The 25,359-nt window shown below is 35.8% G+C and overlaps 1 protein-coding gene across 1 annotated transcript in view; it reads right to left on the minus strand.

Annotated features, from left to right (window-relative positions):
- The window catches only part of MSRB3 (methionine sulfoxide reductase B3), a gene marked incomplete at its 5' end in the record, with an annotated part of 170,261 nt that overhangs the window by 119,838 nt on the left and 25,064 nt on the right, over positions 1–25,359 (minus strand). The window contains 2 exon segments of the mRNA XM_080812504.1: positions 1,592–1,700; positions 19,894–20,020. Of these exon segments, the coding sequence (XP_080668630.1) occupies positions 1,592–1,700; positions 19,894–20,020 (236 nt within the window).

Here is a 25,359-nt window from a genome sequence, read left to right on the forward strand (position 1 = left end):
AAAATTAAACAAAGTTAGTAATATTTCTTATAGAATGTATTTATTTAAAATATATTTCTCTAATAAATCTTTCAAGGGCTTTTTGTCCTAAAATGAGAACAGACCAAACATATGGAAATCTGAACATTACTAATATATTTCAAATCTATATAATAAAATGTGCATATAACTACTCTAAACTAGAGCAGGTTAAAAAAAAAAAAGATCAAGCCATCTAGTTATGTAATGCTTAGAAAAAATTTTTTGTTATTTAAAAAAACCTTATAATTCAGATTCACAGGAAAAAAAAATTACTACATAAGATTTCTGCCTACTCTACAGTGTCCAAGAGTGTATACCCAAAAATACAGAAGGGTCCAAGACTTCAAGTGGAAGGAGTCTTATTTTTTGGTTCGAAAAGGAATATTGCAGCTTTAAGGGAATATTTTTCTAAGTTAACAATCTTAAAGGCTAGGAGGTCATTCAGCTAATACAAATCAGCTGTGCTAGCCCAACAAAAAGTCTATGTGCTCTGCAGCTTGTTTTTATTATCCTTTCACCCTCTTTATGAGGTCCAATTTTTTTATAAACAGAATTTTTAAGAATGACCTAATCTCTAGTTGTTTGTGTGCATTAAATCATTTTGCTAGTCATGTACACAGCGGGACGGGCAGAGGTCCTCCTGGGCTGAGGCTGAAGCCCACCACTGGCTCACTGTGTGGTGAGAGTAGACTCTTGTCAGATTTTCGACGTTGGGTAAATTCCGTAAACAGTATATACTATGACAGGAAGAGAATGTTGCCTATTAACAAGGCCCCTGTGTGTGGCAGAGGGCTCTTTCAGTTCATGAATGAAAACAAGAAGTTACATCATTAATAAATTTGGATCAGAGGTAAGTTACAGCCCTATGCCAGCCTCCATGGTATAAATTAAACAACAAAATGGTTGGACCTTGGCAGGTTACCTTTGAGCTGGAATCAGCTGAGAGAGACTTTATTCACTAAAAACGTCTTGGAAGTGAACAAACTCTTTTTTCAGGACTCAGGGCGAACTTCCAAGGACCAAAGCCATGTGAGGGCAGTTATTGAAAATTTTTGACATTCCAACCACAAATGAGCCAATAAATACTTTCTCCACATGTGCTTCAAAAAGAAATTGGAGTGGGGTAGAAAGGAACTAAATTATGCTACCTTCTTTTTGCAGCCAAAACGTCTATACTTACAATGGCCACCTTCAAAATTTCAGCATCCTGGCACAGTGCCATGTCCCTCATGGTTTTGCTTACTGTGATGTCTTCCCAAAAAATGTACCTAAATCGCTATTACTTCCACACATTTTGTAGTAAACTAAAAACAGGCCCTTAATAAAAGCCTTGTGACTTTACATAAGATAGAGTGTTCATTAAATGGGGGAAAGAATAAATAAAACTTAGTCTTAACCTAAACAATACCATTTTCAACCCTTTCAAGGATACTAATTTGTAGATTTTTAGCAAATAAGTGTAGAATTCTTTAAATTAAATGGCAAGGAAAAGGATTCAGAGCCGTGGAGGTGGGGGGGGGGAGGTGAAGAAAACTAGTTCTTAATGACTTTTTCTTACAGCTCATCTTACCTTTCGGTCCCTTTCTCCTGAGTGACATGGTACTGCAGGGGTGTTAGCCGCTTCCTCAGTTCCTGCTGGGAAAAGACCACCTTACAGTTCTTTTTATCCCTACATGACCCTGGAAAGAGAGAGGATATGGGAGAAGGAGTCTTTTTAGTTTTAATCCTAAATACTTGCTTTGGCTGGGCGCCACCGCCCAGCTTCTGCAGTCACTTGTCAACCACTAGACTGGTCCCTAACGCACCAGACAAAATTATCTGAAATGCAGCTGACTATTTCTCTCAGGTGGAAGAGAATCTTTCTCAAGATTCAGGGGCTCCCACTGGAGCATGACAAGGTGCTCTAACCAAAGATGCCAACATGGGATGGTAACAACTCACTGAATGTTCCCAAAGGTGGTAGCATATCCTTTGTCTCCTAATACCAGGAAATCCTTTTTTTTTTTTTTTTCAAAGAAATTCAAAAAGCATCACCCTGCTTATGAGCATTTACACTGTATATAAGATGATGGGCATATTATACCGAAGAGTAACTCCCCACTCAACAATTCTGCAACTTAGTGGGATAGCTTGAAACCATCATTCAATTTCCATTCTAGGCCATTTAAATGGCATCCTATTTTTTTTTTTAAACCCCAAAGATGCATTTTTCCATAACTTAGGAATTTGTTGCTCTCTGTGATTCTGTCAGACATTTCACTAGGTTCTGTAGAGTCCTTGAAAACAAGTGTCTTTAAAGACTGTATCTCACAATGTTAGAGAGGCAGCAAGAAAGCTTTAATAGGCTCCAGAAGAAGGCTTTAACACTAATGTAGATTCAATAAGTTCCGAAGAAAAGGTGAGAAAAATAGGGAGGGGGGAGACAAAGAGAAGAAGTAAAGTGAATGTGATTTTACTTAGAGACCTACAGTCTTCTTTTTGCAAAGTACATCTAGGAAGACTTCACTGATTAAGTGTATTTGAATGGGGAAATAATTGTAATGTGATTGTAATAACAATGGCAGCTTTTATTTCAGCCTGTACAGACTGCAGTAAAATGTTCAGACAACACCTGTTTATATGTAGTATTTTACTTTACCTACACAAATAATTAAAAAGAAATATAACTCCACGACAGGGCAACCCTTACTCAATGCAATAAAATTGCCTCTTTTTTTTTTAAGCCATCCATCATAGTGGGAAAGAGGCTTGCAGTGGGCCCTATGTGCAAAATCTCTTACCATGTTTTGAACTTTCTAAAAGAAAGCTTGCTTCATTACCTGAATACTGAACTTCCTCTGAAATGAAAAGAACTCTGATTAAAATAGAAATGCTCTCTACATGTTTTACTGGTAAGTCACCTGATGTCATAGTACGTGAGGTCACTGAAATGAAACCAGGAGAAAATTGACTCACCGGTTCCTCTGATTGTGGGATTGAAGAAGCATATCAGCTTCCAGAATCAGGGCCACCAAGATAGAGCGGCTGATCCTCGATGAGAAAATACAGAGGCGGGAAGATAGCTAACCAGAGCCAAACAAAGTAGCACCTTGGCCTAGGCCTGTGGGTTGTCAAACAGCGCCTCTCCTGACCTTCCGCGGAGCAGGCTGGCCTTGCTCTGGCCTGGGTGGCACATGGCTGATGGCGCGCCGGTCTCTCATCTCGGTGGAACCCGTATTACACTAGGCTTTATCCAAACACCGAGTACTTACAGTTTCAATCTTTTCTGAGGGGCGGATGAGAAATGTTTGTCCTGTCCGAGCCCGCCTCTCCAGAGCCTGAACGCAGAACTGCTTTGTTACCTTTCAGTTGACTGTCATAACTGAGTTTCTGTTCCATTCACTCTAGACTCTCAGAAGTGATCTTTTTGTTTTTATTTCTCTATTAGTTGGAAGGGTTGTATCTCTGTTGATTTTGTCCAAAAAGATTCATTAATTGCAAACTTAACGTGACAAAATCTCTGGGTTAAAAGTATTCTTTCCCATGGCACAGAATTAAAATCTGTACAATTAGAATTAAATGATTCTGCCCAAAATATTTTTGTTAATATATGTTCATTCATACAAAAAGACCAATTGTGTTCCCAAAATTGAGAGAACTAAGCTACCCATCTGTATGTCATTTAGCACAAGAGAAGCAACTGCAGGTTTAAATTACACGGTATTGGGTTGCAATTTCCTAACATTGGATGCTTTTCTGCTTTTTTACCTTGAGTCATTTACTAAGGAGTGTTCATAAAAAGTAGCTTAAAGCACAGATGCTTGCAAATCGTTTAGGCAAAGATGTCTCTCTCTTTTTCATTCTCCCTCTCTCAAAAATCTCTTCTGAAGAAAGAGAATAAAATTGCTGGTCAGTTTTGACGAACCACGTAAAGTATTTGTACAGAGAGAAAAGGTAAAATTGAAAACATCTGATTGAAGTAAATACGACAAACATAAAAGCTTTCCTAGTGAATGAAGGGTATTGAGGACACTTTATTTCATAGATTAGAAATTACTTTTGATCTAAACATTCTTAAAAACAGATTGTTTTTCCACCACGAACCATCTCATTAACTGTGCCACAGAGACCTCGTTTTCATGGCAAGCTTTGAAAGAGGGCTGTGCTCTTTTGTCAGACTCTGTCTTATCTGGGAGGGGGATAAAGATTTCAGTCCAGCTTTCTTTGTTTGTCTTTCAAGAACCACTAAAGCAGTATTCACACAAATTTTGTAGGAATGTGCCCTATGTCACAGCCTACAAATTATTTGGTTTTGGTGCACTTAAAGGTCATCTTCCAAATTAGCAAAATTTTCCTATATCCTGGCTTTTCAACCTTAAATATAAATATTGTTTTCTAACTGTAAGTGAGGTTTTTTTTTTTTTTCTTTAAGAAACACTAGTGCTTATTTGAAGTTGTCGAACTTTGTACGTTTTTATTATTTGGTCATACCATGTTCTCAAAATAATTAGGCTTTCAAAGTGTATCTAATAGCAAAAGGAAGTATATGCAGACTAGAAACAGTTATTGTGATTTTATATTAAACAACCCAATGAGCAGTTAGTCAGATTTTAATAAATTTCTTGCCACATAGTTTAATAATATACTTCCTGGACAATTGAAAGCTATACTATTACATTAGTTCTTCTAGCGTCATAACCCAAAACTGACATATATAAACACAGAAAGGCTTCCCTTTTGTCTCTGATTTCCTTTCTCCCTCTCAGACTCACTTTTCTAAAGTTATATGGTGCCACTGTTAATTTTGAAGAAATCATTTCATTTTGAAATCCTAGAATAATTCATTGGATGGTTTCCCTTCACTATCTTCACTTAGGAACTGTAATTTTCTTATTACACAGGGTAATTTAACATTAGTATTATATGACATCTGCTCAATGACCTCTAAATTGGCTTAGAAGCATGTTAGGGAAAGACTTTTCCCTGTATTTAAATATTTACTAGAATGTTTCGAAGGCACAAGTGAGTGTGTGTATACATACATGAAACACAAAATATGTTTGGGGGAGTGATACTGCGACCTCGGTATCTCACTGTAACACCAGTCCCTACAGAGTAACTTCGGTATAGATAAGCTCCATCTTGAACCCCATCCAAGAGTATTTATCGACTGAAATATGCCTGAAGTCTCTTTTTATATTGGTGCTTGTTCCATTGAGGCTTGCTGCCTCAAAGCCAGTATTATCTTGAAGCTCCAATGGCAAGCTCTTGCTCTAAGTAGAAACAGACTTACAGCAAAAGTTCATGTTCTGGTTCTGCCTGCTTCCCAGTCATGTGACCTCAGGCAAGTCAGTCTCTCTGACCATGTGCTGACACCTTCACAGGTCTGCTCTAAGGACCACAGCAACCATCTAAGTGATCTCAGCAAACACTGTCTGAATAAATGCAGTACCACATTATCATACTGAAGCCGCTAAATTCTGAAGTTAAAAATGTATTTTCAAAGGTAGCCAGGTTAACTATTTCAGTGTGCTGCAGTATTTTATTGGTAACCATTTTTCTATAATAATTCCCTTAGGACAGTATTTCTCTCACAAATTATCCTTTTAAATGATTAAAATAAGAATTAAAAGAAAAGTAAAATTTGAGTATTTACTATGTGCCAGGCACATTTCTAGGCATTTTTACATAACCATGTTTAATCCTCGCAATAATTCTAGGAGGTAGACATCATGCCCATTCTACAGATACAGTAACTGAGGCTCAGAGAGGTTGTAAAATAACTAAGGACAAACAGTAAATAGATATATCAACTCAAACCCAGGGCTATCTGACCCTAAAGCCCATAGTCATTATATAGTCTGTGAGGACAAATTATGCTACTGTTTTCTTCTTTCTTCTTAAATTATGCAATAACTTTTAGCTCAAGAACTATTGCTAACAACTTAAGATAATAAAGGAGAAGAGTAATAATCACCATAGTACATTCAGAACAATAAATACATTTGTCTGCTGGCCAATGTCTGTTTTCCTGTGTTCATTCCCTCAGCAGAGGGTCAATGACAAGGTTCAAATGGGATTCTCACAAAGTCTATAAAACGTTGAAAGGCTTTTTAACTTCCTGTTAAGAAGTAAATCAGATCTGTTACCTAAGTCTTAGAACACTTTTAAGTCATAAATCTTACATTTCATTGTGAAAAATCAAAACAAAACAAGACCTAAAGACCCCATAACTTTAGTTTTGGTTCTAGGATCAGGAAAAAATGAAACTATTAAATATTTTCCCAAGATAATAAATAAATAAAAGATGACAAGACCATCTTGTTTTGCTTTGAGTTTAGTGGGTTTAAACAGTAAAATTCATGTTGAAATAGCTTGCTACTATATTTCAAAGTGGTATGCTTGAATTTTCATTACCACTTTGAATTTTCAGTTGGTTATTAGTCCATCACAGTGGAAAGCTGAACACTATCCAGATATGACAATGTTAGAAATTTCTAAATAAGTGGGCATTTATAAAAGCCAAATCTAGTCCATTTTTAGAATAGCATGTGAAATGTATTCCATGAACCATTTTTTTCATATATGTTTGTTTGTTTTGCATTCCAGTAATTCAATAAAGACTTGGGGGAAAAAATGCCAAGCATGAGGAAGAAAAGCTTTCATGCCTATAGAAGCATACCCAATTCTGATTTTTCTCTCAAAGTAGATCTACATAGGAAAAACATTCCAGGGATTAACATGCAATCTAAGATGTCATGACACTTTTGCCTCAATACTGTGGCTTCCATGAAACTAGAGTTGTGGGTCTTACTTACAGGACCATTGACCCAACACTTTTTTCTTACTGTTTTCTAAAGGCAACAGAAGTGTTGAATGCTTACAGAGTGCCAGGTACTGTGCTAAATAAAATACATTCATTCATTCCTCCAGTAATCATTGAGCACCTATTATATGCTGGCATTATTCTAAGTACTTAGGCTATACCAGTGAACAAAATAAAGATTCTGCTTTCATGGAGCTCCTGCAAAAGCAGCAGGGGTGGGGGAAGACAGAAAAAACACAATGAAAATAAGTAAGCAAATTAGATAGCCTCTTAGAAGGTGATAAGTACACAAGAAGGAAAAGGGCAAAACTGAGCAGAGCAAAGATTAGAAATCGGGCTGTAACCTTAAATATGGTCAAGGTAGGGCTCACTGAGAAGGTGACATTGGACAAAGCCCTGAAGGGAGAGAGAAAGTTGGCTGTACGAATATCCAAGAGGTGCTTTCTAAACACGCAGAGGACATGACCAATACAAGAGATGATTACGCTAATTCATGCTCCAGTGGTAGAGACAGAGACAGGGAACTGCAAGACGCGTGCCAAAACCTGAATGTGAATGAGGCAGAAAGCAACAATTTAAACGTGCAAAGAGTAAGTTTTTAAACCAGGAAATTTACAATTACATATCTTCGTACAGACATTGTCTGGCATTACTTTTTAATCCCAAGAGAAATGTTAGGGAATATCCTTTTAGCAAAGTGTTATCCTTGAAATAGCTCTCCAAGAGCATCTGACTGGCTGAACTTTGAACCCAGAACTAGAGTGCAGTCTCTGCTAACTTGTTCTGTGTAATTAATGTCATCCCTTTCAGACTACAGATTATCATTTCCAACCCGGAATCAAGTGTGAGAGGACACTCAATAGATGTTTTTCAGTGATAAATTTTTGATAGACCCAGAGAGCAAAATCCTTTAGCCAAAGGACGCTTTTACCCTTCTGGAACAATCCAGTCCCTCCTCCCTGCCGAATGCTTGTGCAGGTGATGTCAGGGAATATTCATAATTAAAGAAAGTTTAAAGTTTGTACCTCAACCTGGTTTCCATGTTTAAAAACATTCCTAATTTTTACATTTAGGTTCAGTTTCATTTCATTCATTCTCCAAGTCTCAAATATAACACAAAGAAAATAAAACTTCAGGTCTTAAGAGTCAGAAAGCAAGACCACTGTTTCTTCCAAAATATTTTTTTTTCTATATGTGAGAAAAATCATATCCTTGTCATAGTAATTATCACATTTCATGCCTTCTCATTGTTTTTCTATTCACATAAGACAGTTCTACAGATCGGTTTCAGTTATATTCTGTTGATGCATGCACAGAGTTCTAATTAACATCAATGGACATTAGAAGCATGCCAAGGCAACATACCATTTTAAATGTTTTGAATTAAACAAGACCATATGTTTTAGTGGAGCATAGTTGAATGATAAAATTGGTCTCTGGTTTCCGTACTGAAGGTCTGAATAGATAAATTGAGAGAATACTTTTAAGGAAATTTTCCTTCCAGTCTACATACTTATTTATTCAGAAAAATTCCAAATAAATTCATATTTATTCGGATAAGTTCGTCCCTACTCTGATAACTCCTTTCTTCTGTATACCCTTAGTACTAGTGCATTTACTCTAGAAGGTACTATTTACATGGGCTAAAATAGCATTTTTCCACTACTCTCAAATGTCTTCAGTTGTTTCCACTTTATTTTCCCAGATTATAAATTCTTTGACAATACAAACTGTTGAGCCTCATATTAATTCATACATTCTACAACTACTTATTACACATCTACAGTGAATCAAGAACTATGATGAGCTCTGGAAAGTTAAAAACAAATAAGTCAAGGTTCCAATCTTAGGAGAGCACACATTCTAGCAGGAAAGATATAAGAAAAGCCATTAATACAATGTGCAGTCGCATGGTAAAAGTATACACAAAATTTTGTGTATAGAACGTTAACAAAGAAGACATTAATATTCTTAAACTTTGCCCATCTAGATTGACGAGGTCCAATTGTAACTGAGATATGGAAAACTCATATAATTTGTAGAAACAGCATCTATAGGCTCAGAGGGCTAGAGAAGATTCAAATAGGGCAGAGAACTCCATCTAGACAAGCTGAGATGTAGTGTGATCAAATGTGTTCAATGTCAAGGTGGTAAGTATCTGGGTCTGATGAAGGGAATCCAAAGGGTCTTTCACAAAAGAGATATCAGCTAACTTACCAAAGTAAAAACAGACAGAATAAAGTGTGGATTTAGATTTGGAAGAGGAGAAATTGTGGAGCTGAGAAATAAGGCAGTTTTGGGGTGCCTGGGTGGCTCAGTGGGTTGAGCCTCTGCCTTCAGCTCAGGTGATGATCCCAGCGTCCTGGGATCAAGCCCCGAAGTTGGGCTCTCTGCTCAGCAGGGAGCCTGCTCCCCTCCTCTGCCTGCTTCCCCTATCCCCCCCCCCCCCCCCCCCGCCGCTTGCCTCTCTGCCTCCTTGTGATCTCTCTCTGTCAAATAAATAAATAAAATATTAAAAAAAAAAAAAAGAAAGGCAGTTTTAATATTAAGGAGAATGTGTGCAAGCTTTTTCTCACTGGAAGTCAATGGGAGTACATTTATTTCCCACAACATCCAAAGCCTATTAATAAGGTTTAAAATTCTAGCTTTTAATAGTAAGTTCTCATAAGTAGGGAGGTATGAGTTTCTTGATAGGAGACGTGGAGATGCTTGCCACTATGTGAATCCTGGTGAAACATTCACCTGAATGACTCTATAAGACAGAAACCACATTTTGTATTTCTATCTATTACTTGTGTGTCACAAGTAAATTTTTAATTGTTGAAGTCATATGTAGCAATAATTTTATCAACGTTCTTTAAGTATCTAAAAGAACTAGAGTACTTTATCAACTCTTCAGAATGTAATGCAAATACCAAGAGCAATGATTTTTACATTAATGTGGACCATAAAGCCTAAGTTTGGGGAAATATTTAAAACATCTCTTGATGCAAAAAGCATTTTCTTGCTTGCAAAGCATATGAGTAAAAAGAGAATTTTTAAAGGCACCGCCATCATCAAGTGACAATGGTGGAAGAGAAAGTCACTTAACTTCAAGTCTATCTGATTGCCTGTGAAATGTCTGACAAAGTTGGAGTTCCCTGTTTTTAATTTTTTTTTTTTTTTTCTAGTATGGGTCTTCACTAGAACATCATGGCCCATACAGGGAAAGAAAAAAAAAATTAAAAACAGACAGGCTCATTTCCATTCTACATTTCACATGCAATCAAAAGGACTTGCAAAAAATAGCTTGCTCTCCCATCCTGCCTCGCCCCTTTGAGAGCACAGACTGAGGGGAAGATGAGGGGTAACTATCCACAAAAAGGAAGGATAGGATTCACCACTTAGGAATGCAGAATTCTATTTAAATGTAACATTAAGAATACTTCATTAGAAAGAAAATAAAATTTATATTGTCTGAGAGCTTAGCTTTGTAAATTTCCAAAATTACATTATCTCCCAAATCAAATTTAAAATCTAATTCTAAAACAATGAGCAGAAAACAAGTCTGCAATTGTCACTCAATGAATAGCTAAATTTGAGTCCATATGTTCCAGAAAAATCTGAAAGATTCTAGAGTGAAAAAAAGTAAAAATTTTTATATTTTTCTTTATCACTGAGACAACTAAAGAAATGGCATAGGACTTCTCCTGAATTATTCAGTATCTCCTTGAAAGACAGAGTACATACATATCTTGGTTACCTTTGCACTCCCAGCACCTAGCAATGTGCCCGGGCAAGAGTAAGTACTAAGTAAGTATATGCTGCATTTAAATATTTATTCAACTCTCCATTTTAATTATTTGAATTTAAATTTTCTTCCAAAAAGATGTTTTCTAAATGATGACTTTGGCTATGTTTCCTGGAATTTAATTTAAAAACTGCAACAACAGGGGTGCCTGGCAGGCTCAGTCAGTGGAGCATGTGTCTCTTGATCTTGGGGTTGTAAGTTCAAGCCCCACATTGGGTGTAGAGATTACTTAAAAAAATAAAATCTTTTAAAAAATTGTAACATTAATATTTTAAATCAGTGCAATTAAAAAAAGAATAATTGATGATAGATTAATATTTTCTTTTATTACTATTCTGAATCCTCTCTTGAGTTCCACATTCAAATCTTCTGTTACAGGCTAATAATCCATTAAATCTTTGGATTTAAAACCAAGAGATTACCTAATCCAGCACTTCCCAAAATGTAATCTGTAACACACTGGCTCCAAAAAAAAAAAAAAAAAAAAAAAAATGCTAATAGGTTGTTCTTACAAGGAGGTGGGGGGGTGGGTAGAGGTTTGGTGAGAATAAATTTCCACAGTCAAACTATATTGGAAAAATCAAGGTTACATGGGTTTTTTAATGAAGATCTTCTCAGAGATTTTTCTTAATACTGTTGTGCATTATTAAATATGTGGTATTTCAGCACACCATTACTTTATGCTCTACTACAAAAGTAAAAAAGAGTTGCCAATGACATAATATTTTCTCACACAGTTGGTTAAACTGCATCCTCATTATTAAGATAATAAACTGTAAAAACAGAAGTTATAAAATATGATATATGCAGTTTCTCAATCTGACAATAGGATCACTTTTACAGGGTATTAATTAGTGTTCCTCAAGTTATAATTTGGGAAATGAGGACCTTCTAGTCCAAAGCTCTCATGAGGAAACCAGGTCCTAACAAAGTTACTTGACATGGTCACACACCTGGTTAATGAGAGTCAGGCTCTCTTGTCTGCAGCGTTCCTACTTTAATTTATTCATTCATTACATTTCTTTCTTGAACTCCTGCTTTGTTGTGCTTTAACATGCCCATCTTTTACTAACCCATGTGCTCACAGTCCATTCCCACCCCCATGTCGCCATCCCCACCCCTACAACTTCCTGCTAATTACATCTACACATTCCTTCAATATCTGTCATTGCTTCAGATCCTATTCCAAGAAGCCAGTCAGCCATTCTGTTCAGAAAGAAGCAGAGTGCTTCTCACTTCTTACTCCCTCCATAGGAGGGAAAGCAAAGGAGGAAGTGTTTATGTAGAATCATAAAACCATCAAGTATATAACTTCCTTCATCCTATAGATAACAAGACCTGGACCCAAAGTGGCCATCTTTCTCACCAGGATATACATTTCTTAAAAACAGAGGTCACATTATTTACAATGTGGCATTATTTTGATACATAAGAGGATGCTACTTAATTCATTCCACAAATATTTATCAAACACCTATTAAGTGACAAGATATAATTCTAGCTGCAGAGTTATAGCAGTGAACTAAAGAGGCAAAAAAAATTTCTGCCTTTCCGGAGCTTACTCTGAAGGAACCAAGGATTTTCCTACATTAGAAATAGATTTTGGCCAATCAAACCTATCACCTTTCCCAGACATATTTAATGTCCCACCCCTCCTTTTTTAATTTTTCCAGCTTATTTCCCCGTAGAGCCAGAGATTAAAGTGGCACAGAATACATTTCCGGGAAATGTGAGATAATGTTAATACCTGAGGGTCATATCTAATCGTGAAAGATTTGAAAAGATTGTTAAGTCATTCTTGGTTTACAGATGAAGAACAGGAATAAAAGGCATAAAGCAGATTAATGGGGCCAGAAAGCAAGTTGGTAGTAGAAACAAGCTAGTAAATACAGACTAAGCTTCCAATCTGTTTCTTCATCAATACCAGTAATTGGACAGCATGATCTGAAACTTACAATGTTATGTAAAATTTGAACAAGAACTATTAAAATATTAATCAAAATGGAATATAGTATGAACAGCTATCTCATTCCGTGAGCCAAAATGCACTTCTACAACAAAACAAAATCTTAAAAACTATAGCTATAGAATTTTGGATTTTCTTTGCTTACTTAAAATTAAAATAATCTAATGATTTAAATTAGCACTCCATTCTTTGCTTGCAATTATATGGCTGGATATAATAAATATATCTAGTGTTGAAGGAAATGGTTATCATAGTAGTTGGATAAATTTAAATTCTATAAATGTATAGCTCTTACAAATCACCTAAATAACATCTTTCTCCTTCCTTGGTATATTTTTTATAACATACATTTTTAAGTGGCTAATACAAGTACAAGTATACTAAATGTAAAAAAAGAAAAGAAAAAAATAGGGAATTGAAATAAATGAATGGAAATTATAAATTTTTAAATAAATGGTTGATTTTAAATACAAATGCACAGAAATTAGAAATAATTTGCCACTGCATCTCAGTAAAAACTTTTTTAAAGCATTTTAAATTAAAATGTATCTAGCAAAAGCAGTGATGAGAAATTTAACCTCTAAACAAAATATTTCTGATCAATCTACAAATTGGAAAAGACTGACAATGACAATTCATCGAGTATCTAGCCTCGATATTAGTGAGTCTTTGTGAACTGCCAAATAGGCCTCATTGCTTCACTAAACATTTGTTGTTGAGAGCGAAAGGTGGTTCCGGCTTGTTTGCATAAACCCTTCTATATGATCTGATAGGCAACATTCTTGTGAGCATGTTTAGTTAGATAAATATCTAATAACTCTACTTATAAGATTCCCAAGAGTCCATATTGTCTAGATAATCTAACCCTGCAGAATTATCATTTGTTTTCAGAACTCATCAACACGTTTTATATTCTTTAGTCACTGTTAATTAGTCAACCAGGGAGTTTCTCAAACTAAAATTTTTTTATCTCTTGTTCATGCCCATTTTTATCTCCCTTGCTATTAGATATTGCTACATATTTTATAATCATTAATGGATATATGAAGAATTTATTCCATATTTAATAAAAAATTAACAAAATCCACATTTAACAAACCATATGCCCAACATCTTATCCATACAGATGTACTGTGCTATAGTAATTTAGCTTTGTGCACAAATATTTTTTAAAACTCATATTGTAATTAGATGTCATACAGCAAGTTTTCAACATTAACATTAAAACTTTATTATATCATAGAGCTACTAAAACATTTTGTTTTAGAAAAAATATAGCTGCATCAGAGTACTCATTAATCAACATTTTAAATATAATTTTTCTTAGTTTCCAAAAATATTTTAATTCATGCTTAACAATCAACATGTTAAACTAATAACATTTTCAAGATTCTATAAAAATTCAAAACATAGCAAAACAAAATGTGAAATTTTCTTTCATTCTTGGGTGGTCTGCTGAAGAAAATTTAGTTGCATATAATGCTATAAATTACTGTTAAATCAGCTATTTGGATTTAAGATAAGTTAATTTATGAAAACTTGTTTTAGTTTATAGAAAGTCTATACATGAAAGACAGTTTCGATGAGATGTCCAAGCCTAAGGGACTTGGAATCCTATTGAAAATGGAAAAAGGTTTTGCACTCTACAAATATTGTTTGAACATTATATAAGCAGAAAAACTTGTGGTTTGTAAATCCATATGTTCTTAACTGGATATTCTTTACATACTTTTGTTTACGTTTTCACAATGCACCTATGTGCTAATGATATCAGTACACATGCATGCTGCGAAAGAATGTAAATCTAGTGCCATCTACCGGAAAAAGTGGGTACAATTCAATTAGTCGCAGATCATTTTGTGAATTATGTGAGTTGAAAGGTCTATTTTTTAAGTATTATCTGTTTCTTTTTAAAAAAAATCTCCCCAAAGTATTTTTAATATAATCAAAGAAGTTAGGTAAGATGAGCATGTAAGACAGTGGTGTAACTGAACAATGGCAGGCATTAATCTAAACATGCAGGAGAGAATTCTATTGGTGGTATCAATAAAGAAATCAGATATACTATGTTCTAATCAGTTTTTATGTTAGTATCGTGTGTATTGTTTAGAACACAGGTTCTGAACCTGTGGTCAAAGAGCCCTCCCTTAAGGGTTTCGGAATATAATTTAACAGAAAAAAAAATGAAATTATATGAAAAATTGTGTGTAGGTTCACAGATGTACTTTCTGGGGGAGGAGAATCATAACATTTATCAAAGAATCATGGAGATGATTCATCTTTTCATAAGCCTAAAAGGTTATAAAATAAAACTGGCATAGAAAGCCAATCTATGTAGTAGATGAACAGCAAGCACACTGATGACCTCAATTCTTTTTTTTTTTAAGTATATAAACATACCATCAGATGCCATTAATGAACTGTTGTCAGCTTCAGCTTGGATAGTAGTTATTCTTACTTATGCATGTTGCTTTGGTGCATGTCTGTTGTAGCCCCTCTTTACAAATGGAAAATTTAAAGCATAGCAAAAGACATTAACTTGCTCCAGAGAAAAGTGATCAAAAGAGCTGGAAGTCTTAATTCTCATAATAAGCATAATATGTACTTATTCCCTTCCTCAAACAGTTTATCTACCACTAAAACTCAAACTGTGAGAAAAATAAAAGCAAGTCTGGGCAAGTCTGGATAATACACAATGAATCCATGTTACCACTTTTTTGCTCTTTGTTTAGCTACAATGTGTTTTGTACCTAACATATCAACTATATTTTATTAAATGCCACAAAGTGAAAAAAGAGAAATCGTTTTTCATAATATATTCAAAAGGCAGCGAAACTATGAACTTTGTTTTTAATCTTCCCATGTAAAAGAGTCTCAAATGTGTACTATCTGTTACAGCTATCACTTCACCTACATGTAAACTTTCCAAAGGTTTATTCATTCATTTACAAATATTTATCAAGTGCCAGGCATTGTGCTAAGTTCTGGAGAGTTCTAGTTACACAGATGATATTCTATGACTTGCAAACACCCCTTGCCAAAATATCTCTCTTTAAAACTTCTCATTTCTACATTAGGATATTATGATATCTTTACAAACTACATCACAGCCATGTGCCTGTTAAAAAGGCCAATGAAGTAAAGTAACAACCGCATCTTATGTGTACGATGTTAGAGAAAAGTATAATTTATCACTGTAATTAGTACTATTTAGACAAACACTCTCACTTGGCTGAAAGCTACCAGGCTATCTAGCCTAAGCTACAATCAGACTTAATTTTTATCAAGCACTGAAACTATGTAGAAAATTGTGCTTCCTAATCCCTCCTCAGATAATGCTTCAGTTTTGATATAGTAGTAAGTAATTCTAATGTTCAAATGTAGAAAAGATTTCTGTCCTCCCACCATAACCTAGGAGATTTTTTAAAAATAAATTCCCAGCCATTAATTAGTACTGAGCTTCTAGATTTGATTAAGCCAGGGCCAAAAATAAAAACAACAGTTAATAAAATCACAGAACTGAATAGATGATTTAATTTGAATTCTTTGTTTTAAAGATAAAGATACTGAGACAGAAGAGGTTTACATGTTCATGGTACACAAGGTAGTGATAGGGCTGTGGTTAGGAGTTTTCTGACTCCTATCCCAGTGCTCTTTTGATACAAAATTAAACTGTTAAAGGAAATTAAGGAAAAATCTGAGAGAGAAAGAAATTACCTTTAATTACAAACATGAGTGAACCATAACTCAGATACACTTAATAAGCTCTAAATTAAAAGTATGCTTTATTAAAAAATAAGAAGCAAAGGAAGTCAAAGCTGAAAAACGATAGGTCACCCTTTTAGGATATGGCCTCCATTCAGATTAATCCAGTTATAATCAATTTTAAGAGTCTGTCCCAATTATTTTTTGGTTCTAGAATTATTTTGAATTGAATAATATCTGAAATTAGCAGGATATTGGCTAAGGGAGCAGAAATCTTTTCGATTTGCAGAGATTTTTGTTGTAATGGGTTCTGACCAGGGAACAATAAATTAAAGCAAGACTCCAGACTTTCACCTTAATTTCCTATATCTCCAATTTTGACCTCTTCCCTCCCTACTTATACAAAGTAATAGGAACTAGCATTCCCACTTCAACTTCACTTTTATTTTTCAAAATATAGTTCGTTTCATTCCTGCTGAACTTAATTTCTTCAACATTCCTGTATTTCTAAGAATGCAATTCTATTAGAGAAATGGATGGTAATGATTTTACCAATATTCAAATCATAAAGTACATAAATGCTAGAAAGATTGACTTTCAAAATGCTTTAAAAAGTGGTGCTTGAATGACTAAGGCATTATGGAATACTATTCTAGCCAATTCATCTATCAAATTAAAATGGATCTGCAAGCCAGAAAGACACTTTGGCTTCCATCAGTACTGGATAGTAAGAATAAAAGAAACATGTATATTTATAGGACTTGAATTCTGGTTAGGCAAGATGTATAAGTAAAAGAGATAAAAACAACAGATTGAAATGATTATTTCTCAATCAGAAAATGCATTTATGGTTCTTATTAAAGTGAAAATAGTTAAATGAAAGATAGGACATATTTATATGTTCTTAAAAGTCTATTGTACTACAAAAATACAAAGATGATAGACAGATAGAAGAAAGAAAAGAAAGAAAGAAAGAAAAAGAAATCTATAGTGAACTGAGTGATAGTTACATATGGTGACTTGCTAAATCTTTGCCATGGTTCTATGCACTTTTCACATCCTAATCTATTTCACCACAGCTACCTTTCAGGTGAGTACTATAATTAACTCCCATTTTACAAACATGGAAGCCAAGATACACAGCTAGTTAAGTAGCAAAACCAGACTTCAAATTCTGTCAAATCCCAGAATTTGTGTTCTTAAGCACTATGTGGTAATGGTTACTGCTTAGGAATTATCAGCTTTGTTGAATGTATCTTTGAATCATTTTTATATCAAAATTTAAAGATACTTATAGCTCAATTAAACAATTTCATTAGGAAATCCTTCAATTTCATGATTCTAATATCTCGAGGAATATACCATTAATTAATTTATTTATTAATAAGTTGTCACCACAAATATTTAGGCTCCTCTGTGTATAGAACACTCATGTTACAGAACACTACTGGTGTTCTTACACTTTGGGGATTTTTTCAGTGGAAAACATGGTAATTATGTATAAACTAAATACCTTTCATATTCCCACTGTCATATGTAGTATATACCTAGGAAAAAGTTCCACATGACACAGGGACTACATTGATTGATGTTCTCCCTCAAGCTCATATACAATTCAGCAGGTAAACCTTATCAGTTCTACAACCTAAAAATCTCTCAAATCCATCTCCCCTCTTTTTGTTTGGTTTGGTTTGGGTTTTTTTGTTTTGTTTTGTTTTGGTTTTTTGGGAGAGAGAGAGAGAGAGAGAGAGAGCAAGCGAGCAGGGGAGAGGCACAGAGAGAGGGAAAGAGAGAATCCCAAGTGGACTCCACAGCCAGCATGGAGCCCAACAAGGGGCTCAATCTCAAGACCCTGAGATCATGACCTGATCTAAAATCAAGGGTTGGGTGCTTAACTCACTGAGCAACCCAGGTGCCCCCATCTCCCTTCTTTCCAAACCAACTGTTATGACCACTGCTAAGACTCAGCATTTCATGAGTCCCTCCCACCTCAAACTCCTTCCGTGTTCTCTGCTGGGGCACTGCAAGGGCATGGCTAGCTCAGGGAGGCAAAAGAACTGCAAGAGTCATGAATTAAGCTTCATGAGCCTCTCAAGTCATCATAAATAGACATAAAATCTATTTTTAAACAAACAGACATTTACTACTCAAATACAGCTTCAATAAAAAGGCCTTAGCTACCCTTCAAATCAAGTTGCCATCCTAGTTGTCTCATAGAAACATCTGGAACCAACATTGACCTTCCACCATACTAAATCAAGAATCCCTATAAAATGCAAATCATGTCATGTTATTTCCCCTTCATCTTTAAGACTTAAATTCCTTAAAGCATCATATGAGGCATTTCATGACTTGGCTACCTTCCTTCCTCACCTCTTGCACTTGCCATCATCCACCCAAGCTATCCATATGAAATAACCTGCATCTCACAGAACATACCTTGCTCTTTCAGGCCTTTACATCTTGCCCATACTACTCCATATCCTAGAATTTTCCTTTCCATTTTTGGCTAACTGATGTTCATAGACTGAGATTCCACTTAAAAACTACATCCTCTGTGAAGTCCTCCTTTAAACCTCAGAGGCCTTCCCTCCTTTACAAAAATGTTGCCCCTAACCCAAGAGCTTCTGTGGGTTCTTTCTCTGAGTTCCCCTAACATCCCCGGCATAAATATCTTTTATTTAGTCCTATCACCATAAGGTTCAAAGGTCCTCACACAATGTCACTTCCACCTTGAGCTAGTGAAAGAAATCGGCCGGATCTTGTTTATCATTGTATCCTCACTGCTTCCCACAATGCCTGGCACACATAGTTAATATTCAATGAGTGTTTAATGATTTGGAATAAATTCTCTACTCAAGACAGTAATAGAGATATGTGTATTACTAGAAAATATAAATAATATTGAAAATAATGTTCACAGAAAATATCTGGCCATTGTGATTTTCATAATAAAATTAAAATATTAAATTTATGCTATAGGCACACACTAAAATTTTGGACTTTCATGCCCCACTTGTGTAGATGCTTAGAATCACATTTTTTAAAACTATAGTGGTTCTAAATTAAGAACCAGTTGACACGAGTTGATTTTGTTGTTATTTCATCATTGTTAAGGAGAACATCATTTCTTTTTAACTAAAATAAATAAGTAACTTTATTATACTAAAGTTGTTCATTTTCATTTTTCCTTTCCCAAAGTAATGGCCACATGTGGAATGAAAAGCATTTTCATTCTCCTTGAACAAGACGAATATCCTGTTTGTGTGATTTGGGGCAGTTTCTTATGAAGACTGCCAGCCTCTTATGAACGTTATGATTTTCAGATGTGTAGTGTGCATTAAAGAACAAGAAGATATCATGAAATATTAGTGACAATTATAGACTGAGCAAAGAAACTGGACAATGTTTCCAAGGGTTATAAGGATTGTGGAAATGAATGTTACTCAAAGTAGAGTGGTGATTTATAACCAATTTCCGTCTTCAAATTAGGGCCCAAGTGAAAGAAAACGGAATTTAGCAAAGCATTCTGGTGTATCATTTCCTGCAGCAGAAACACCCACCCAGACTAGTGCCCTCACTAGGTACAGGACAAGAAGCAGCAACCTGAGGGAAGCCCACAGGCTCGCAGGGCTACTGGCTGGCTCTTTGTCACCAAATGCAGCAGGTTGAATGCAGACATCACTGTGATATCTTCACCAACAGAACGAGAGGCAAAGAACAGGGGCAAGAGCTGAGTAGGAGAAAAAAGAAAACAAAAACCAATTAAAACATCACAAATGTTAAACACATTCATTGCACAGTTGATGGTTACGGTTTTATCTGGAACTGAACCCATACACACGGTGGTAATAAATTTCAAATGCCTATTTTTCAGATGGTGAGCTTACTTTCAACCCAGACTTATTTATATCTTATGAATAAAATACACACAATATAAAAGTGTAATCTGTGAACACATTTTGCAAGAGGTCAGAAAAGAGACGAAGTTTGAAACATTTGAAAAGAATTAGCATTTATGGAGTGAGTTCGTACCATGTGACAGGAACTGTCTGGGGCCCAATATACACATTGTATCATTTAATTCTTACAATAAACCTAGGAGGTACGTTTTATCCCCCAATAATATGTGAGGAAATCGAGGCTCAAAGGTCCAAGGGCACAAAGCAAATAACCAGTGGAAAAAGGATTAGAAAACCCTGTTATATCTCACTGCAAAGCTCTGTTCTTTCCTTACACCATGCTGCCTCCTTCCAGCAATTATTCATAAATCTCTCTCCCTGGAGAAGATTGTAAAATACTGGAAGATTAAGAGATGCCTTTGTTAGAGTTTCTTTTTTCTTTTCTTTCTTTTTTAAATAGAGAACCAAATAACCAACAGACAACTAGGAGACTTCACTTTAGAAAGTGTTAAGTTTGAGCAAAGCATAGCAAATATGAATTTTCATTTGATTTTATCATTTATAATTTCAAGGTCAATTCTGTGAATAATATTTACAACCTAACCTTAAAAAGGGTAAAAATATTTGTAAAGGTTTTGGAAATGAATCTATGTGGAAGAATCTCAAAATTGTATGAGTGTTAAACTTCAGAAAAAAGCTCAGTCAGGATTTTCTTAAAGTTTTGTACAACATTTCAATTGTTAAAGATTAACTTCAAATGAAGATGGAAAAAACTAGACTAGTACTAACTTTTAATAACTTATTTTAGATTGGCATTATAAGTGACTGTAACCACTACATGTCCAAAAATGGATGTAAAATGAATGTCTTATCCATTTCCTGGCCCTCATCCCCCCAGAATAAAAGTCTGTTCCTGGTCTCTTCTGACATCCTTGAAGAACAACACATATTAAACAGTAATATATTTTACCAAATCATTCTGGAGTATATCTGACAGAAATCGGCTTGTATTAACATACCTGAACTCTGACTTCTCCAAACTAAACTCACTACAAAATTAAAACATTTTTGTGTTACTAACTGGAGACAAAAGGGAGGAAGAGGGAAGGTAAGTATCACAATGCACAGCTGAAAAGAACCATTAAACATAAATAAACATGTCATTTTCACGAGTGACTGCAGAGCAGGGAAAAGAGCATTCCTTTGGAGCAGACTACTGACTAATAAAAGATCAAAGGTCTATACCTCACAACACTATAAATAAAAATGTATTTTTTTTCCTTGTGACCTTCTCTGAGAGGAATAAAGTGTGCACGATAAATGTAATTACTTAGCAAAGCTGCAGCCTCATTGTGCTCCCACAGCTGACCATAAAACGTCTTCCTATTCTGTTTCATCAACTGCTGTACCAGGCGGCCTGCGCGCCTACCGATGGCCTCAGCCATCTGGCTTGTGTCAAAGCCAGCGCACAGGAAGAAAGGGAGTGATGTCACTCTGCAGGTCAGGCAAAGAACAAAGATGCATTCTACATTTAAAAGCTGAGGGCCTCGAATACCAGGGGCCCTCAGCCCTCCAGCGTGATGTGACTGAGTGATTTAATGTCCAGGCTCTTGCATTTATGCTACCCAAATAGCCAGGGCTCCATCTGGTGGCGAATCAGTTTTGCCCAATTTTCTTTAAAAGAGAACCGATAAAGTGTTACCTTAGTTGGCGCCAAGAAAGTGCAGCAACTAAAATGATCATTAACTTTTAGAGCAGTCTAGTCTTTGTACACTGAAGAATGCAAAAAGCATGATTCATTACAATGTTATCCATTTTAAAATCCTACAAAGCACACATTTCACAGGGTAGGGTACCATATTTTTTTAAAATGCCTTAATCCTCATGATAGCAGAAAAAACAGCTAATTTTGCAAAATGCATTAAAGTGACATTACTTACACACTATTCTGAAAATATGTCATCATTAAAATGTAAAGTGAAAAACCATTCTAAAAAATGGACACATGCATCTGGACACCTTGGTGAAATCCAACTCATGGAACAAAAGAATCATAGTTATTAATATGATTCTAACATGTGATGCCAAGAGCAACCCTCTCTAGAACAGAAAAAGAAACATCTTTATGCTGAAATGATTTAACACAATTAATTTTTAATGTTTTCCATATATGTTTGCAGTAAATGAAATTAAACATTTTGACAAAGTGATCTAAAATACAGAACACATTTGGACAAAAGACGGGCCATCACAGTGGATGTGTGTGAGCTCTGGGGTCAGACGCCCTGGGTGGGAATGCTGGCCCTCACCTAACTAGTTGTGTTACTTGGACAAACTGCTTACCCTCTCAGTGCCTCAGTTCCCTCAACTTCAAAATAAACGAATTGGTAAAAAGCACTTGGAACAACTCCTTGCACACAATATATGCTCAGCAAATGTTAGCTATTATTAGCTATTGACATGTACAAATATTTGCTATATTTTAAAATTATATGAATTAGATATTTCTAACAGTTGGTTTACACCCAATCCTATTTAGAGTCTCCAAAGACAGAATCTTTTTGAAGCCACAAAGCTTGCTACTCTTTGATGCATTTCCACAGTAAATTATCACCCTAACAAAAATGGTAAGATAAAGATTTCCTAAGAATAATCATTGATGAAACCCTTAGCAAGTGGCAGGCACTATTCTAAGCACTTCAGTTTATTAGCTCTTTTAAGCCCAGGGGTCTTATGAGATGCATACATCATTTTCCATTTTTAGATGCAGAGACTGAGGCACAGGAAGGTCAAGTAACTTGACTAAAATCCTAGAGCCACTGAGGCCCAGGGCCCTTACTTAACTGGACTGAATGCTTTAACAGGTTTGAACACAGCCATGAAGCTCCAGGACCAGTGCTCCTGACCATGACACAACTGGCAATGAAGAGCCTGAGGCTGGACCAGCTCACTCTAAATCCTCTGACTCTATGGGTCCCTACTAGATAATGTGACTGACAATAAACATTTCATAAGGATTCAATTAATTCAAGAAGAATATTTGAAGATTCTCTCTCTTAACACTGAGTGAAACAAGTAAGGCGTTAAGGAAGAACACAGTTTGAGACATTCTCAGATTTCTGCATTTGCTCTCTCTGTTCCACCAGATACAACTTCCCCTTTTTTCTTTCACTTTCAAAATTTTTCTCTCAACTTCTTGGACACACCTTTAGGACATCTCCAAAACATGCCTAGAATTGACTTCCCTTGACTATACCAAAGCTTCAATATGTTGATAATATAGTACTTTTGTGGCCAAAAAAGCCAATAGCTACATACACCCGCCATGCTCCCCCCCCCCACAAAAAAAACCTGAAGTTTTAGTTTGGCAGTTTTCTTCCTTTTATACTCCCTGAGCCACGGGGTGAGGACCCCAGCCAGAACCAATCCAGTCCAAAAAGAAGCAAGAGAAGCACATGCATCTGAGGGCTAATAATCTTTGAGGAAAGAATTAGCATTAAACACTCTGTGGAAATTAGCACTGAGTGAGGACCACTCAGAAAATCTCTAATTCTCTGAGTTTGTCCCCAACTTCCTCACTTTTGTATTGTCTTTGGTATTCCACATAGCAGAATAACATTTATAAATAATCAACATGTTATGTTTTTAATGCCAGACACATGTCCTATGCATCTTTCTATTTCCCCAGAATATCCAATACATCACTTTGGAAATAATTTGGTGTTTTAAAATCCTGGCTGAATAAGACCTAATGAGCAGTAACACACTATGTATTAAGAACAGAATTATACTGGGGCACCTCGGTGGCTCAGTAGGTTAGGCATCTGCCTTTGGCTCAGGTCATGATCCAGGGTCCTGGGATGGAGTCCCACATCGGGCTCCCTGCTCTGTGGGGAGCCTACTTCTCCCTCTCCCACTCTCCCTGCTTGTTTCCCTCTCTCTGCGTCAAATAAATAAATAAAATATTTTTTTTAAAAAAGAATTAGAATACTTAATTGTCTAATTTTCTGGTTAAAACTTTTTTTTTTAAAATATTTTATTTATTCATTTGACAGAGAGAGACCGCAAGTAGGCAGAGCAACAGACAGAGAGAGAGGGGGGAAGCAGGCTCCCTGCTGAGCAGAGAGCCCGATGTGGGGCTCGATCCCAGGACCCTGGGATCACGACCTGAGCCGAAGGCAGAGGCTTAACCCACTGAGCCACCCAGGCGCCCCTGGTTAAAACTTTTTGATAATTCTCCAATGCATATTTCAGGGTTTCCCAACCCCTGTTCTGGGAAACAGGACATACACTTTCAAACAAGTCTGTAGTCAACTAGTTGTGGAAATGTTGCCCAACAAAAAGAATCCAAGAGTCTTTCTAGTAAATACTTGCTTAATTTGTCTCAACTGGTGCCTCTCAAATGATTTTGATCATAGAAAAACCTCCACATCTCTCTTCATTCCATATCCTTACTCTCCTTGTTGCCACTCCTAACCTCTCCCATTCTGGTCCCCACTGAGGGACCAAGCATGTGATCACATCCCTTACAACAATTTTCAGGGCACTGATTGCTTATGTCTCTGTCTTCCTCTTCTAGATTATACAGTTCCTAAGCAGAGGGATGGTCTCTTTCTCATCTTTGTATCCCAGTACCTGGCACCCAACAGCCATGATGTACTGAGTGAGAGAATGACTACATCTATGACTGATTCCATGGATCACCATTTCCCACCTTGACTTCTCTGCCATCTCAACTGCTAATGGTGCTTAAAGATGATAATTTGAATTAAAACTAGGTGGTTCTTTCACAGGAATTAGCAGTTCCTATAAAGAGGTAGGAAGTAGAAAATGCAATCTGACTTGAGATCCAAAGATAATTCAAATGCTCTATTTTGGTTAAAAAAAAAAAAAAAAAGATTTATTTCTCCATCTTTTTTCCTCCCAAAACTGCCATCCAAAAAGTTGGCTAAAATTAGTTTGTTGGTTATTTGGTTTGAGTTTATTTTTATTTCCTTTTACTTTTTTCCTTGCAGTTAAATAATAAACTGCCAAAGAAAGACAGTATAAACAGGGAATCCAGAGAACTCACAAAGTTGTTCATCAGCTCCAGAAAAAATGAGCTGATTTTCCTAGTGGATTTAAAGTGTCAAACCTAAAGGTCAAATGTCTCTTTCCAATAAATGCCAAA

Source organism: Martes martes (genome assembly GCF_963455335.1).
Source record: "Martes martes genome assembly, chromosome: 8".
Classification (NCBI taxonomy): Eukaryota; Metazoa; Chordata; class Mammalia; order Carnivora; family Mustelidae; genus Martes; species Martes martes.